This window comes from Anomaloglossus baeobatrachus, chromosome 10 (assembly GCF_048569485.1).
Source record: "Anomaloglossus baeobatrachus isolate aAnoBae1 chromosome 10, aAnoBae1.hap1, whole genome shotgun sequence".
NCBI classification, from domain to species: Eukaryota; Metazoa; Chordata; class Amphibia; order Anura; family Aromobatidae; genus Anomaloglossus; species Anomaloglossus baeobatrachus.
This window is the reverse complement of record NC_134362.1, coordinates 169,543,870-169,563,060: the sequence shown is the minus strand read 5'-3', so window position 1 is coordinate 169,563,060 and position 19,191 is coordinate 169,543,870. Positions and strand designations below refer to the sequence as shown.

Below are 19,191 nucleotides of genomic sequence, written 5' to 3'. Positions count from 1 at the left end.
CGTTATTTGCTGTAAAAACAGGATCCGTACTTCCGCTAAAAAAACGTTTTCAACGGATGTTAAAAAGACGTAGTGTGAAACCAGCCTTAGTAAGAAAATATGGCAGGGAAGACTTTATTCAGAGAAGGCATAGGAATATTTGTAATTAAAACTCACAAACTCAGCACCACAGATTGCAATACAGTCCCAATATGGCCGCTAAATTATATGAAAATTTCTCCACTTCAATATAGATTAGCTCAGGAGATTAATTATGTTCAAAGTGAAAATTTGATTGTCCAGATGTTTTCTTTTTTGTAGTTTAACAAGTTTTACTTATCTTTTGGCCCAGAGTTTCACTGCTGAGGAGATGGCAGAGATGACAGTTCTCTTTAGAAGCTGAAGTTGAAGATGGGTAAAAAAAAAATCTAAAATTCACAAAAAGACTATATAAATTGTTTCTATTGTACACATTTCTTCTTTTTTGAAGAAAAGTTTTGTAGAATTCATCTAATGTCGTCGCTTTTGGGGATCTTAAAGCAGGAGCTGATGCACCGTATGTCTTACATTGTCGGCAGTTAGGCCACGCCCCCGCCATTACTACCTCTTGTGGTCGGCATTCCACAGTCTGACTGCTCTAACTGTAAAGAACCCTTTCCTATTTAGCTGCCGGAATCGCTTTTCTTCCACTCGCAGTGAGTGCCCCCTGGTCCTTAGTACTGTCTTTGGAAGAAATTAGTCATGTGCCAGTCCTTTATATTGACCACACATGTATTTATACATATAAATGAGATCTCCTCTGAGACGTCTTTTTTCTAATCTAAACATATCTAACTTTTCCAACCTCTCATCATACGGGCGGCCTCCATTTCTTTGTAGTAGTCTAGTTGCTGCCTTTGAACTGACTCTAACTTCTGAATGTCCTTTTTAAAATGTGGAGCCCAAAACTGGATCCCATATTCTAGATGTGGCCTTACAAGTGATTTATAAAGGGGTAACAATACGTTGGGATCACGGAATCTAATCTCTCTTTTTATACACCCTAGAATCTTGTTTGCTTTAGCAGCTGCTGCCTGACATTGAGTGCTGCTGCTCAGCTTATTTGTAATGAGAATACCCAAGTCCTTATCCTGTTCTGTAGTCCCAAGTTTACTTCCATTTAATGTATATGCAGCTATAGGATTACTCCGTCCTAGGTGCATTACTTTACATTTATCAACATTGAATCTCATTTGCCAAGTATTCAAGCATTCTGACATCTTATCCAGATCTTTTTGTAATATTGTACTATCAAGGTCAGTTTTTAATATCCTACATAGTTTGGTGTCATCAGCAAAGACTGACACTTTACTATCAATCTCATCCACAAGGTCATTAATAAAGAGATTAAAAAGAATCGGTCCTAGCACAGATCCCTGCGGCCCCCACTGCTGACTATAGCCCATTTAGAGAATGTTCCATTTATGACTACTCTTTGTTTCCTATCTTTTAGCCAATTCCTTACCCAGTTGCATATAGGGGAAATAGTCCTTGCTTCTGGAGCTTTAGTATAAGGCTATTATGTGGTACAGTATCAAATGCCTTTGCAAAGTCCAAATAAATCGCATCAGCTGCATTACCAATATCCAGGTTTGCACTTACCCCCTCATAGAACCCCAACAGGTTGGTTAGACACGACTTATCTTTCATGAATCTATGCTGTCTGTCAGTTATTATATTATTTTCTGTAATATATTTTTGCATGTAATCCCTTAAAATGCCCTCAAAAACTTTGCATACTACTGATGTCAGGCTTACTGGACGGTAGCTGCCTGGATCTACCCTCTTACCTTTCTTAAATATCGGTAATACATCAGCAATCCTCCAATCCTGAGGCACCAACGATGTTACAAGCGAGTCTAGGAAGATGAGATACAGCGGTCTGTCAATTACGGAGCTCAATTCCCACAATATTCGTGGATGAATGCCATCTTTTTCAATGTTTAATTTACTCAGGCGTAGGCGTACTTCATCTTGTGTTCAATTAATTATATCGGGTGGTGAATTTTGATTTTTCACTTGTTGAATGATCCCTGGTATAGTCAGTTCCTTGGTGAACACAGATGAGAAATGCCTATTTAATATCTCAGTCTTTTGTTTGTCATCTATAACTAACATGTTATTATATTTTAAGGGGCCGATACTATCCTTTGTTTTCCTTTTGGCATTAATGTATTTATAAAAGATTTTGGGATTTATTTTAATGTCATTGGCGATTTTTGTTTCAGTAGCTAGTTTTGCTTGTTTGATTTCTTTTTTACATTTCCTATTGATATCCTTATACTCCTGCAATGCTATTTCTCTATTCTCAGCCTTTAAGATTTTAAACGCCCTTTGTTTTTGTTTTATTATACTTTGTACAGTCTTATTTATCCATAGTGGTTTCTTTTTATTCCTGGACATTTTATTACCAGAGGGTATACGTTTTTTACAGGACTCTAGTAGTATATTCTTAAACTTTCCCCATTTATGTTCATTATCCCCAGTTACCATGACTTTGTCCCAATCTACACCTTTAAGCTCTTCCCTTAATTTGTTGACATCAGCTTTCCTAAAATTCCAGGTTTTAGCATCTCCCCTTTGAAATGTTCTATTGAATATTACGTTGAAGCTTACCATATTATAATGGATGAAACTGTAACTGGGGAGAGATCAATAAAGTTTTACACAATTTTTCTAAAACTTTATTGATCTCTTGCCTAGAAGTGAACATTCTCCTTGTTCCCATGGTTACATGGACATAGCAGCACATGCAGAGGCACCATATACTGTGTAGACTACATTATACATAGCGCTACATACAGTTAGGTCCAGAAATATTTGGACAGTGACACAATTTTCGCGAGTTGGGCTCTGCATGCCACCACATTGGATTTGAAATGAAATCTCTACAACAGAATTCAAGTGCAGATTGTAACGTTTAATTTGAAGGTTTGAACAAAAATATCTGATAGAAATTGTAGGAATTGTACACATTTCTTTACAAACACTCCACATTTTAGGAGGTCAAAAGTAATTGGACAAATAAACCAAACCCAAACAAAATATTTTTATTTTCAATATTTTTTTGCGAATCCTTTGGAGGCAATCACTGCCTTAAGTCTGGAACCCATGGACATCACCAAACGCTGGGTTTCCTCCTTCTTAATGCTTTGCCAGGCCTTTACAGCCGCAGCCTTCAGGTCTTGCTTGTTTGTGGGTCTTTCCGTCTTAAGTCTGGGTTTGAGCAAGTGAAATGCATGCTCAATTGGGTTAAGATCTGGTGATTGACTTGGCCATTGCAGAAGGTTCCACTTTTTTTCACTCATGAACTCCTGGGTAGCTTTGGCTGTATGCTTGGGGTCATTGTCCATCTGTACTATGAAGCGCCGTCCGATCAACTTTGCGGCATTTGGCTGAATCTGGGCTGAAAGTATATCCCGGTACACTTCAGAATTCATCCGGCTACTCTTGTCTGCTGTTGTGTCATCAATAAACACAAGTGACCCAGTGCCATTGAAAGCCATGCATGCCCATGCCATCACGTTGCCTCCACCATGTTTTACAGAGGATGTGGTGTGCCTTGGATCATGTGCCGTTCCCTTTCTTCTCCAAACTTTTTTCTTCCCATCATTCTGGTACAGGTTGATCTTTGTCTCATCTGTCCATAGAATACTTTTCCAGAACTGAGCTGGCTTCATGAGGTGTTTTTCAGCAAATTTAACTCTGGCCTGTCTATTTTTGGAATTGATGAATGGTTTGCATCTAGATGTGAACCCTTTGTATTTACTTTCATGGAGTCTTCTCTTTACTGTTGACTTAGAGACAGATACACCTACTTCACTGAGAGTGTTCTGGACTTCAGTTGATGTTGTGAACGGGTTCTTCTTCACCAAAGAAAGTATGCGGCGATCATCCACCACTGTTGTCATTCGTGGACGCCCAGGCCTTTTTGAGTTCCCAAGCTCACCAGTCAATTCCTTTTTTCTCAGAATGTACCCGACTGTTGATTTTGCTACTCCAAGCATGTCTGCTATCTCTCTGATGGATTTTTTCTTTTTTTTCAGCCTCAGGATGTTCTGCTTCACCTCAATTGAGAGTTCCTTAGACCGCATGTTGTCTGGTCACAGCAACAGCTTCCAAATGCAAAACCACACACCTGTAATCAACCCCAGACCTTTTAACTACTTCATTGATTACAGGTTAACGAGGGAGACGCCTTCAGAGTTAATTGCAGCCCTTAGAGTCCCTTGTCCAATTACTTTTGGTCCCTTGAAAAAGAGGAGGCTATGCATTACAGAGCTATGATTCCTAAACCCTTTCTCCGATTTGGATGTGAAAACTCTCATATTGCAGCTGGGAGTGTGCACTTTCAGCCCATATTATATATATATAATTGTATTTCTGAACATGTTTTTGTTAACAGCTAAAATAACAAAACTTGTGTCACTGTCCAAATATTTCTGGACCTAACTGTGGGTTTTCTCTCCTTCCTTCTCCCCTTAGGGATAAATTGTGGGGAAAAAATAAATTCATTTTTATTTCTGATTTCAATAAAAAGCTGAAAAACTACAATTCAGTATTTTCCTACAATTCCCAAACACCCATGTGATGTCAGGGTAAAACGAGGGGTTCAGTGCTGGACGGGTCCAAGAGTCTCAGCGGCACTAACGGCTCACAATATACGGTACTCGCCCCGGTACCGGCAACGTACACTACACCACTGCCAGGGCCGGCTCCAGGTTATTGTGGCCCCCGGGCAAGAGAGTCTCAGGGGCCCCATGTACAGGCAGACACGCACATACACAGATAAGCATATACACAGACATGCACATACACAGACACGAACATACACAGACACGCACATACACAGACACGCATATACACAGACACGCACATACACAGACACGTACACCTACACAGATATGTATACCTACACAGATACATATACATATTTAATGACAAATTCACAAAAATACACATAAAGAGACAAATCTATACCCAGTCATATACAATAACATACACAGACACATCATACACACACACACAGACACATTACAGATATTATTAATATGGTGAAGCCAGCAGCAGCCTCGCTCACCTCCCCGCTTGTCTCCATCCAGCTCCATCTGGGCATGTGGCTGTGCTGCACTGCATGACGACCGTCACTAATAGACAGGGCCCACACAGTGCACACCGACACCTCTGTATATATATCACAGGATGGGCTGGGGGGCAAATACATCACTGGAGGCATAGACAGCACTCGGAGGCATACACATTACCGGTGTCACTGGGGAGCATATACATTACTGGGGGATGCTGGTGGGCATACACATTACTGAGGGATCTTGGGAGGCATACACATTACTGAGGGATCCTGGGAGGCATACACATTACTGAGGGATGCTGGGGGCCATACACATTACTGGGGGCCTGTGAGATATCCACATTATTGGGTCACACTGAGGGCCATACACATTACTGGTGGCTGCTGGGGGCCAGTGGGATATACACGTTAGTAGGAGGCATACACATTACTAGGGGATGTACACATTACTGGGTGACACGGGAGCCTGGGGGCCAAAGACATTACTGGGGCCCTGCGGGATATAAACTTTACTGTGGGACGCTGGGGGGTATACACATTACTGGGAGCCCGTGGGTCATACACATACTGGCCCTGGGGGCCCGTGAGGCATAAACATACTAGCCCTGGGAACGCTGTGGGCATATGCAGACAGGCGGCAGCACTGGAGGACACTCTGCCCATAGATGAACCCCTGACCTGCAATGCACGTGCACTCAGCATTCAATGCTGTGGACGCGTGCTTGCCGCTTTAAAGTGCCAGCAGCCAGTAAAATGTGGCTACCGGCCGCAGAACTGTCTGTGGTCCCTGGAAATCTACCCAGGGGCTGTAGGAAAGCTATTGACGACTTGCTCCTGCCAACCGTGAGTTGCACCCTCGGATGTCCTGGTCTCTGGAACTTGCCCAGGTGCGCCGGGTGCTGATGCTGGTCCTGGCCACTGCCATACACATGTGATCCCCCCTTACAATATAATGCCCCTCGCAGTACCTCCCATACATTATGACATTCCACGTTCCACACTGCCCCCCACACAATATAATTTCACTCACAGTGGCTTCCATAAATTATGACATTCACAGTGCCCCCCACGCAATATAATGCTCCCAACAGTGCCTCCCATACAATGACGTTCCACAGGCCCCCCCACTCAATATAATGCCCCTCACAGTGTCTTCCATACATTATGAAATTCCAAAGTGCCTCTCACAAAATATAATGCCCCGCACAGTGCCTCCCATATATTATGATGTTCCACAGTACCCACCACACAGTATGATGCCCGATGCAGTGCTCCACCACGCAAAGTTTGATGCCTGCCAATGGCTGCCATACATTATTATTTTCATCACAGTGCCCTCCACACAGTATTATGTCCCTCACAGTGCCTCCCATATATTATGCCCATCACAGTGCCCTCCACACAGTATGATGCCCCTCACAGTGCCTCTCATACATTATGCCCATCACAGTGTCCTGCACACAGTACGATACCCCTCACAGTGCCTCCTATGCATTATGCATAAACAGTGCCCTTTGCACAGTATGATGCCCCTCACAGTGCCTAACATACATTATGCCCATCACAGTGTACTACACACAGTATGGTGCCTTACAGTGCCTCCCATACATAATGCCCATCACAGTGTCCTCCACACAGTATGATCCCCTTCGCGGTGTACCCCCCACACACAGTTTGATGCCTACCATACAATGTTATGACTGATTCACAGACTAAAAAACTCCTTAATTTTATAAAAATTAGTTTTATTAGCAGAAGCAATTAGATACAAAATACTTCCACAATATATTTTTGTGAGACAATATGTTATGCCCATCACAGTGCCTCCCACACAGTATGATGCGCCTTACAGTGCCCCCACACACAGTATGATGCCCCTGACAGTAGCCCACATACAGCTTGATGCCCCCCATACATTATGCCCAGCAAAGTGCCCCCACATATAGTATGATACCCTCATAGTGCTCCACACACAGTTTGAAGCCTATCATACATTATGCCCATCACAGTACCCCCAACACAGCATGATGCCACTCTCAGTGACCCTCGCTCATGTACAGGTGCATCTCAATAAATTAGAATATCATGAAAACGTTAATTTATTTCAGTAATTCAATACAAAAAGGGAAACTCATAAATTATATGGAATCATTACACACAGAGGGATCTATTCCTATATATTAACCCCTTCAGCTCCTAGGCACTTTCTGTTTTTGCGTTTTTGTTTTTTGCTCCCCTTCTTCCGAGAGACGTAAGTTTTTTATTTTTCCGTCAATCTTGCCATATGAGGGCTTGTTTTTTGCGGGACGAGTTGAACTTTTAAATGAAACCATAATTTTTAGCATATAGTGTACTGGAAAAAAGCAAGAAAATTCCAAGTGTGGAAAAACTGCAAAAAAAGTGTGATGGCACAATAGTTTTTGGGATGTTTTATTCACCGTGTTCACTATATGGTAAAACTGATGTGTCGGTTTGATGCCTGAGGTCGGTGCGAGTTTTTAGACTCCAAACATGTATAGGTTTACTTGTATCTAAGGGGTTAAAAAAAATTCATAAGCTTGTCCAATAAAAGTGGCATACGTTTTGCGCCATTTTCCGAAACCTGTGAAGGATCCCAGGATCCTACACCAGCAGGTGACATGGCTCCCCAAACCATCACTGATTGTGGAGACTTCACACTAGACCTCCAGCAGCTTGGATTGTGGCCTCCACTCTTCCTCCAGACTCTTGGGTCTTGATTTCTAAATGAACTGCAAACTAAAATTTCATCTGAAAACAACACCTCGGACCACTGAGCAGTAGTCTAGTTTTCTCCTTGGCCCAGGTAAGATGCTTTTGGTGTTGCCTATTAGTCATGAGTGGCTTCACACAAGGAATACAACAGTTGTAGCGCATCATCATTTCTCTATAGGGTATAGATATATCCTGGATACATCTGTGTGTGGTGGCTCTTGAAGCACTGACTCCAGCATCAGTCCACTCCTTGCGAATCTCCACCAAATTTTTGAATAGTCTTTTCTTAATCCTATCAAGGCTGCGGTTATCTCGGTTGATTGTGCACCTTTTTCTACCACACTTTTTCCTTCCACTCAACTTTATATTACTATGATTGGATACAGCACTCTGTGAACATCCAGCTTTTTTTAGCAATGACCTTTTGTGGCTTACCCTCCTTGTGGAGTGTGTCAGTGACTGCCTTCTGGACATCTGTCAAGTCAGCAGTCTTCCCCATGATTGTATAAAAACACGGGAGAAACGGAGTTTTAATCATGCATTCTAAATAAACTTTGTTATCATTTTGCACCATATATACTCCGTTTCTCCCGTGTTTTCATGTATTCTATGGAGTAGGTGTTTACCTCAGGGCCCCTCACTCGAGGAGGTCCCTGATGGTTATATATCATTATATTGGTTATGAGGTTTTTTTGTTTTTCCCCATGATTGTGTAGCCTACTGAACTAGACCAAGGGACCATTTTAAACGCTTAGGAAGCCTCTGCAGGTGTTTTCTAGTAATTATTCTAATTTTTTGAGATAATGACCTTGGGTTTTCATTGGCTGTAAGCCATAGTCATCAATATTACCAGAAATAAACACTTGAAATAGATCCCTCTGTGTGTAATGACTCTATATAATATATACGAAGAGATCCCTCTGTGTGTAATGACTCTATATAATATACAGTATGTGTTTCCTTTTTTGTATTGAATTACTGAAGTAAATTAACTTTTTGATGATATTCTAATTTATTGAAATGCACTTGTAGCTCTTCAAAGCCTCGGTTCCTGGGAATACTGGGGGTCAAAGTGATCTGGAAGTTATCCTGACTTCCAAACTTGGTTCATCCCCTGTAAGTGTTGACCTGCTTTTTGAGATTGACAGGAATCCAACCCAAGAGTTAAAGTAGGACTTCATTCATGTACACCAGAGTTCCCCAACTCCAGTCCTCGAGGGCCGCCAACAGTGCATGTTTTTAGGATTTCCTTAGCATTGCATGGGTGTTGGAATGATCACCTGTGCAGGTGATTAAATTATCACATGTGCAATACTAAGGAAACCCTAAAAACATGCACTGTTGGTGGCCCTCGAGGACTGGAGTTGGGGACCCCTGATGTACACCAATACACCAAAATATCAGAGATGTTACAATACAACGATTGAAATCAAGACACCCACCCATCCGAACTGCAATCACCTTGCATGAACAAGACTTCAATTTAGAGGAGAAATGGCGAGAACTTTGGGTCAATGTAGTAGATGGTGATCCCCAAATGTTCCCTAACTTACAAAATCCTCCACCAGGCTTCAATCTACCAAGGAAAACATGGGTTACTCTAAATCGTATCAGAACAAACTTTGGCGTCTGTGCAGATTTTATGTATAAGTGGGGAAAATATGACTCTCCCACCTGTGACTGTGGAGCAGATCGTCAAACTATCCAGCACATTGTTGAGGAGCCCCCTGAGATCCTACCATGGTGATAAGAATGATTTCTATATTGTAAATGATAACGCTATTCCATATATAGAAAATCTTGATAATCAACTTTGATTTTTATCCTTTTGATTTTTTTAAATCACTGTCTATTGTCTGGTGTTTATTTTTATATGATGGTAAGGTATACATTCATCCTATTAAATAAATTCATGTACAGTTTCTACTTTTTATATTTGTGCCCCGATTACCCACCAGACATTGTAAATTAACAATTACATCACAGATCTATGTGGTCAGTTCTCATTTCAAACCAGATAAACCAGCTCATTGACATGTTGGAAGACTTGGAAGTTCTCACACATCGCATTCTCTTCTGGTGACGTCTCCCATTCCATCCTCTATATTGCTCTACATTGTACAGAGCCCAGTATGTATCTACCCTTTCCTATACCTCCGTGTATTGCCCATATTTTTCTTGTACTTGTCAGAATCCAAAAATATTGTATATATTTATACTGTTTCATGATGTTCTTACATTATCTCATGATATATTATGAGTCAACTGGAAAATAGGATATATGGCCCTTGTGCAAATTGCTGCATGTGTAATGGCCAATCCAAATCATGCAGACTTTAGTGAATCTGCCTTTATAATGTACTATGTGTCCAAAAGTGAGTACACCCCTCATTTTTTTCTAATATATCTTTTCATAAGACATCACTGAAGATATGACGCTTTGATATAATGTACAGTGTCAGTGTACAACTTGATTAACAGTGTAAATTTGGTGTAACCTCTAAATAATTCAGCACAGGCATAAATGTCTAAACCGCGAGCAATAAAAGTGAGTACACCCCTAAGTGACAATGGGCAAATGGTGTCCAATTAGCCATTTTCCCTCCCCGGTGTCAAGGTTGCAGGTGTGACTAGGGGCAGGTGCGTTACATTTGGTGTTATCCCTCAAACACTCTCTCATACTGGACACTGGAAGCTCAACAAGGCTCCTCATGGCAAAACATGCTCTGAGAAGCAGTAAAAAAGAATTGTTGCACTACATAAAGATGGCCGAGGCTATAAGAAGATTGTCAGCACCTTGAAACGGAGCTGCAGCACGGCGGCCAACACCATACAGCGGATAAACAAGACAGGATCCACTCAGAACAGGCCTCGCCATGATCGCCCAAAGGAGTTGATTGCACATGCTCAGTGTCATATCCAGAGGTTGTTTTTTCACAATAGACCTATAAGTGCTACCAACATTGCTGCAGACGTTACAGGGGGAGGTCCGTCTGTCAGTGCTCAGACGATACGCTGCATACTGCATCACATTGCTCTGTATGGCCATTGTCACAGAAAGAAGCCTTTCCTAAAACTGATGCACAAGCAAGTTTGCAGTTTGCTGGAGACAAGCAGACTAAGAACATGGATTACTGGAACCTGTGGTCTGATGAGACCAGGATAAACTTATTTGGTTAAGATGGTGTCAAGTGTGTTTGGAAGCAACTAGGTGAGGAGAACAAAGACAAGTGTGTCCTGCCTACAGTCAGGCATGTTGGTGGGAGTGTCATGGTTTGGGGCTGCATGAGTGCTGCCGACTGTGGGGGGGCTACAGGTCATTGAAGAAACTATGAATGCCAACATGTACTGTGACATACTGAAGCAGAGCAAGATCCCCTCCCTTCATATTCAAACATGATAATGACCCCAAACACCTATAAGATGAACACTGCCTTGCTGAAGAAACTGAGAGTAAAGTTATGGACTGTCCAAGAATGTCTCCTGACCTAAACCTTATTGATCATCTGTGGGACGGGACATCATCCTTAAACGGAAGGTGAAGGAGCGGAAGGTCTCTAACATCCACTAGCTCTATGATGTCCTCATGGAGGATGGAAGAGGATCCAGAGGCTCCTGTGAAGCTCTAGTGATCTCCATACTCAAGAGAATTAAGGCAGTACTTGGAAATAATGGTGGCCACACAAAATATTCACACTTTGGGCACTATTTGGCCATTTGAACTTAGGGTGTACTCACTTTTGTTGCCAGTGGTTTGGACATTAATGGCTGCATGTTGGGTTATTTAGAGGACACCAAATTTACACTGTTATACAAGCTGCACACTGACACTGTACATTGTATCACAGTGTTACATCTTCAGCGTTGTCCCATGAAAACATATAATACAAAATTTACAAAAATTGAATAGGTGTACTCACTTTTGTGATATACTGTATATTCCATGTTAGTGAATGGAGTAAAAACAATCTGCTTTCCACAATGGTACAAATACTGAACTGAGGAAGGTACCGCAATAAGGAGAGAAACGTCCGTTCCAGTTTATTCGGAGTTATCACTACGATCGTTACAAGAACCTTGTTGAGTGAAATCTTCGAGGACTTCTTACATACTGTAATAATTTCTATACTACGGTAGATTAGGCCACTTCACTTATATACATTACACATTATGCACTTTCTTACATAATAACCATCATGTTCTTCTATTTGCATTTTATAAAAGGTCCATTTTTGGTGGACATGTGGACAATCTTCCATCAGTCATAAACATTGCTTGTCTTTGAGACGTGCCACCTACATCTTTTTTGCTGCCTATTTCAGTCTATGCCCTGTTTCCCGCCCCTTGAATTTCCATTTGGATGTCGGGCTCCTTCAAGTGACAGGAGGTTTCCAATGTTGTGTTCAAGCGCTTCTTTCCGGGAGGGTTTGGGAGACTTAAGCTTGCATCCCATGGCTTTGTCTAGTCTTCGAGGAGTCTGGGAGGCTTCCCCTTTTTCCGTGAGCCTCATGGATCTTTCAGCAGAATTGGCCAATATGGCCACAAAGTACAACAACAATCACATCTTGAAGCTTTTAAATTGCCCAAACCAAGACCACAATTACTACAATAATAGTCACAATTAACAGATAGAGGATGAGAATGAACCTGTCCAAGACAAAAGCTACTAAGTGCCATTCTGACTTTGCCGTCTCCTCTTTCTTGGAGACGATGAGATGTCGGCGGACCATGAGCAGCTCCAGTAATAATCTCTTGAGTAGTTTAATCTCTGGACTGTCCTTCGGGTCCTTCGTTAGTTGTCTATTAGTTTCATTTTCTGATTCTTGAACTGCTCGAGATTCGTCCACAGCTAGAGGCAAAGGAATAACAATTATTCAACACCTCCGGTGACAATAACACAGATCCTGCTTCAGACCGGTTATACGTTTCACCTGCAGAGGTTGCACAGATTTACTCTTAATAACTGGCTAAGAAAGAAACGGGTCCTGAGTAGAGGCCTCCTCTCTATACTGCCCCAAAAGAGATCTATATTCTTACCTTTATTATTAACTGCATGAGTGATGGAATCTGTTAATTCTTCCTGAGTAGAAATCCGAAGGACAAATGCCAATCGCTTCAGTACCCAAAGCTTCAGCCATTTGGGCACCTCCGGTTTGACAGCAGACAGGTACAGCATATAAGATATGAAGATGGAGTCGATGATGCTAACAATCATTATCAGCAGACATACCATACAGAAGACACCTGAGCAACAGAAAAATTAGATTTTTTTTCTCCGAATATTGGAATTTTTGGCTTTGACAAGAAAATTGGCTTAAATGAGAGATAAACTGCAGATAAAAAACATCCAGTATCCTACAGAGTCTCCCAGTGTCTGTTATTGTCTGCAGCACTGATGTCATGTCGACACCGCTGCAGCCAATCAGTGCTGAGCTCTCTGATTGGCTGCAGCATTATAGTTGTAACATCAGCACTAACAAGGCAGAGTCTCAACGCTGGACCAGCCAGGACAGGAGTTTCTGACAATGGAAAATTCCTTTAACCATAGTTTTGCTATAAGCAGTAATGCACATACCTAATATTGGGGGATTATCTGTGTTAGGCAGAAAATCGTTTAAAATCAACAGCAGCACAGAGAATCCAAGCACGACTGTTATCTTAAATCCCAGGCGCTCCCCGCCCTCCATTGGGATGAACATACTCGCCACATCTACTAACACAAGCAGGCAAGCCGGGATAATGAGATTGATAACGTACAGAACAGGAGCTCTCCTTATCAGGATCTGCGAATGACATGAGAGAGGCATTAAAGGGGGTCTCTACTTGGGTAGGAACTACAGGTTGTGAACCCTCTTGGCGTCTAAAGTGGTGATTTTGTATTATTTTAGGACGTAATTACCTGATAAATGACTTTGCTCCACTCCTCTCCGGACTTGGAAACATTTAGATGAATAATGCTGATACTTTTCAGATCCCATTCCGATTTTGCAAACTCTTGTATTGATAGTAATGTAACGATCTCAGCATTGGAGGATGGGACCAGCAGAATATCGGACACTGGTGGAAGATTGCATATCATTAGTGGGTCCGGCTTCATCACAGTAATGGTAGTAAAGGCTGCATAGCACAGAAAAAAGGCCCGGTCCAATTAGCCTGGCTAGCATCTTGGATCGCCTACTAATAGATATAAGCGGTGGAATCGCTAGCGCTGAAGATTCAGAGCAGCGCACATGCCCCAAACCTTTCAAAGGGTGTCTGGGATTTACATTGATCCCCACTTTGAACTTTATTGGGGTCAACATAATGCTGATACTATTTGGTCATATGGTAGAGGAGGGAGTCATTGGCTCCCTGCACCACCACTCTCCTTCAAGCAAACCACAGGCAGCAATATATGTACGACATGATGTCAGCGCATTGTGCCACCGGTGTCAACTGGCTCAGCATGCAGGAAAAAAGAGGACTTGGTCACCCAGATTAGGAGAGTATATCCCTTATTATTGGCAGGGGATAGCACAAAGGATGCACTATTACTTTTTTGAGAGGACAGCATTAACTACTATAAGGGAGCATTATTATTTTACTAAGGAAGCATTAATACTTTCTAAAGGGAGCACTAGTGATGAGCGAACATTACCATGCTCAGGTACTTGCAACTAGTGATGAGCGGGCACTACCATGCTCTGGTGCTCAGTACTCATAACTAGTGATGAGCGGGCACTACCATGCTCTGGTGCTCAGTACTCGTAACTAGTGATGAGTGGGCACTACCATGCTCTGATGCTCGGTATTCGTAACTAGTGAGGAGCGGGCACTACCATGCTCTGGTGCTCGGTACTCGTAACTAGTGATGAGCAGGCACTACCATGCTCTGGTGCTCGGTATTCGTAACTAGTGATAAGCGGGCACTACCATGCTTGGGTGCTCAATACTCGTAATGAGCAGTAGGATGCTTGGATGGGCTTGTCTCATGTACCGAGTATAATGGAAGTCAATGGGAAACGCGAGCCTTTAGTCAGAAAATCTTTTATATGCTTGTGTAACCCTAGTCTTAAGCCAACGTATATTCTCACACCAGTACTGGCGTCACCAGTGTTTTCCATCAGTGTGCCATCTGTGTTTCTCTGGTTTGGATAAAGAAAGAATGATATTTCAAAGCTTCTCCTATACTTTGATTGTTAAACACGTACAGCACATGGATGGCACACGGATGGCACATGGATGCCATCCGTGTGCTGTATGTGTTTTCATAGACCCATAGACTTGTATTAGCCCCTGTCATCCATGTTGCCAGAAAAAACACATCTGTCTCCGTGTGATTTACATAGACACTGTGTCCATGTGAAAACAGGGACATCTGAGGATCACTATAGGTTATAATGGGTACATGTGGCATCCATAAAAACACCAGACCTGAAACACGGACATGTGAAGGGGGCCTTAGCCGAAGTAGACCCAGCACATCCGTGAAAAATATGGATGGCCCGTTGCTTCTCATAAGCTTTGTATAATGCTCAATCTTTCTGGTGGCAGCTCCATACAGTCCCTGACAGAAGTTCTGTCGCTTATCCATCTTATGTAAATAAAAGCTTATAACCTGAAAAACATCTCATACATCCATCTCTACAACAAAGTTCCTCCTAGCAAAGAATATCAAGGTGCTCAAGGACTGGCCAGCCCAGTCACCAGACATGAACATCATTGAGCATGTTTGGGGTAGTATGAAAGAGGAAGCTTGGAAGACAAAACCAAAGAATCTAGATGAACTCTGGGAGGCATGTAAGACTGCATTCCTTGCTATTCCTGATGACTTCATCAATAAATTGTATGAATCATTATTAAACCGCATGGATGCAGTCCTTCAAGCTCATGGAACTCACACAAAACAATAAATATGGCTTGAATTTCACATTATTTTCTGTGGGCGACAAAACTTTTGTCTTGCCAAAATCTGACCTTTCTGTGTTCATTAAATGATCAATATTTCAGCTTTGCAGCAACTTTATTTTCATAACCTAAACCAAATTTGGGAGGGTTTCAGCTTTCAAAAGAGTAATTTATAAAACCAATGGATGAATTTAAAGTCAGGTTATAAGCTTTTATTTACATAACATGGATAAGCGACAGAACTTATGTCAGGGACTGTACATATTATACACGCTTATAGGGGTTGATATAATGGTGCAGTAGAAACTTTTCAGTATAATAATATCATGTGTTAATCAATAACCAGTAAAACTGGACAGCCGCAAGCACTCAGCATATCCTCACCAGTCCTGTTCTTCTATTTACCTGTATTCATGGTTGATCCAAATGTTAGATTGCACTTTTGGGTGTCAAAGGGGAACTTGTAGAGGTCAAGAGGACACGTGGTCACCACTTTCAGAGTTTTAATCCTCCTTATGGTGCCGTTGTAAGAGAGCTGCATGTAGACCACATCAAGAGAGTCATCCTCCGTTCTGTTAAAAGTAAAACAGTACAGTTATTAAAGGGGAGATTCATTTAGACTTGTGTGGAGCACTAAGGCGGGCTTTACACATTGTGACATTGTTAGCATCGGCTAGCGATGTCGAGCGCGATAGCACCCGCCCCCATCGCACATGCGATATGTGGTGATAGCTGCCGTAGCAAACATTATAGCTACGGCAGCTTCACACGCACATACCTTGTCGGCGACATTGCGGTGACTGCCAAACAATCCCTCCTTCAAGGGGAGGTGCGTTTGGCGTCACCGCGACGTCACTAAGCGGCCAGCAAATAGAAGCGGGGGGTAGAGATGAGCGGGACATACCATCCCGTCCACATCCTTCCTTCCGCATTGGCGGCGGGACGCAGGTAGGAGATGTTTGTCGTTCCTGCGGCGTCATGCACAGCGATGTGTGGTGCTGTAGGAACGACAAACAACATCGTACCGACATTATGGAATGGAGCGACATGTCACCAATCACCGATTTTTGACGTTTTTGCAATCGGTGATCATTGCTCCTAGGGTTTACACGCTGCGATGTCGGTAACAGCGCCGGATGTGCGTCACTAACGACGTGACCCCGACGATATATCGTTACCGATGTTGCAACGTGTAAAGCCCGCCTAAGGGTTGGCACTCGGATTTTCAGTGTATTTTGGTCATAAGTTTCTCAAAAGTCAGCGGAAGCAAGCACATTTTACTTTTAGGGTATGGTTGATTGTAAAGATGCTTGTGTGACGCCCTGGACCCCAGGGGTCACAGGTAACACCACCACCAACACCACACACACACCCATCCCTTGTGAGGACACACCCGTCATCCGAAAGGGAGACCTGATGCCGTCCTCAGGGCAAGTAGAGCACACCAGTTGGGCGGAGTCAGGCGGAAAGGCACGCCCACCGAGAAGACACGGCACCTTGCACCCCGACATCAACGCCCGTCTCACCGGGCCCCGGGACACACCGCCCCTACACACGGAGGGGCTAACATCCAGGCTGCGCCCTCAACACCGATCCCGGGAGCCCCCTTCACTCCGGCCGCAGCGGTGGTGCATCCCGTCATCACGACCCGTGGGTGGCGTCACGACCCGTCCGGCGACAACGCGGCCCCCGGCTGCGAGCCTCGTCCCACACCACCACCCCACTGCCTCCCCTTAAAAGAGCGACGTGGCCCCCGGTCCAGAGGCGCTCGAGCCACCGAAAACCCGAGCCTGGACCTCGAGCGGCTCGGCCCCGAGGCAAGGGGAGCGGCCGAGCCCTCTCAGGGCGGTACACATCGACTCTTCTGGCGTCACGAACAGGATTCGGACAGTCCACTTACCTGTGGAAGTGCGCCTTAGAAGTATCCGTCAGCGGCGTCCTGCCGAAAAAGTTGAAGATCCGCCATCTTAGGTGCGAAAGTTTCCCGCTCGAGTCGTCTTCCCCGAGCAGTGAAGGCGCGAAAAGAAAGCCCCGCCCCCAGAGCAGAAAGTGCTGGAAGAAAACCAGGGGGGAGGCGTGCGAAGAGACCGCCTGATGTGACCAAGAAGATAAAAAGGCAGGGACTCCAGGACCCTGCATCCGTTCCTGGATCCCGACAGTGCGACAGCAGCAGGACAACTCCCGTCCAGAGTCCCGAGATCCCGGAGCCCGTGCCAGGAACAGCGGCGTGGGTGAAGGCCCGGACAGAGGAGATGTGCCGCCGCCTTCAGCACCAGGTACGCTTTCTAGTAGAGCACTGGGCGGTGGAGATGGGGGAGATAGTGGCTACCGTGTGGGCCCGTGAGAGGATGACGGTGTTGGCAGGGTTGGAAGGCGACCCACGTCCCTGTGCCCTTGAGGGGTCGGCCATCGCTGTTGAGGGACACGGTCTGCTGCTGCCCGCCATACCACCTCCTCCATTGCCCGCAGTGGTTGTCGCTGCTCCTCCGCCCGTATCCCCACCCCCGACACCGGTGGCGGAGTCCGTCCTGGGGCTCTATTGCATTGATCAATTCAGTAGCTAAATTTCTCTTGATTCATATGTTCATGGCAGTAATGCAGATTCCATTTTTCACATTTTCACTCTTACATATAGCTATTGGATTTTTCAAGTCAGTATTCACACAGCAGTTTCTGCTATTTCATGTATTCCCCTTACATAGTCACTGGTGTGCATACCTTATCTCCCCATAGTGATGTTTTTTTAGGTTTTTGCACCCAGTTCAGACTTAGAATGGTGTTCCAAACGTTATTCCTTATTGCAAGAAGATAAAAAGGCAGGGACTCCAGGACCCTGCATCCGTTCCTGGATCCCGACAGTGCGACAGCAGCAGGACAACTCCCGTCCAGAGTCCCGAGATCCCGGAGCCCGTGCCAGGAACAGCGGCGTGGGTGAAGGCCCGGACAGAGGAGATGTGCCGCCGCCTTCAGCACCAGGTACGCTTTCTAGTAGAGCACTGGGCGGTGGAGATGGGGGAGATAGTGGCTACCGTGTGGGCCCGTGAGAGGATGACGGTGTTGGCAGGGTTGGAAGGCGACCCACGTCCCTGTGCCCTTGAGGGGTCGGCCATCGCGGCTGAGGGACACGGTCTGCTGCTGCCCGCCATACCGCCTCCTCCATTGCCCGCAGTGGTTGTCGCTGCTCCTCCGCCCGTATCCCCACCCCCGACACCGGTGGCGGAGTCCGTCCTGGGCGCTCATGGAAAGCTGCTTGGGGAGGCTGGCCCGGACCTGCTGTGGAATTCATCCACGCTGTGCCCGTTGTCCGAGAAGACCCGTCCCCGGCCAGCATTTGATCCCGAAGCGGTGCCGGCTGTTCCGGAAGTGACCGCGCCCAAGAGTGCACCGGCCCCGGCAGGCCGCCCGGCTAAGAAGGCCTAGAAGGCGGGGCAGGCCTCGGCTGAGGTTCCGCGGGGAGGCAGCTG

At 44.5% G+C, this 19,191-nt stretch overlaps 1 protein-coding gene across 2 annotated transcripts in view; it reads right to left on the bottom strand.

The window, feature by feature from the left end:
* Positions 1-11,874: 11,874 nt before the first annotated feature.
* LOC142254653 (5-hydroxytryptamine receptor 3A-like) overlaps positions 11,875-19,191 on the bottom strand; it is a 59,909-nt gene continuing 52,592 nt past the window's right edge. For both annotated transcript variants that reach the window (XM_075325827.1, XM_075325826.1), the window contains exons 5-9: positions 16,133-16,299; positions 13,740-13,897; positions 13,416-13,623; positions 12,878-13,084; positions 11,875-12,689 (exon numbers count right to left, since the gene is read on the bottom strand). In XM_075325827.1, coding sequence (XP_075181942.1) covers positions 12,415-12,689; positions 12,878-13,084; positions 13,416-13,623; positions 13,740-13,897; positions 16,133-16,299 — 1,015 coding nt within the window. In that variant the 3' untranslated portion in view covers positions 11,875-12,414. The remainder of the gene's footprint in view (positions 12,690-12,877; positions 13,085-13,415; positions 13,624-13,739; positions 13,898-16,132; positions 16,300-19,191) is intronic.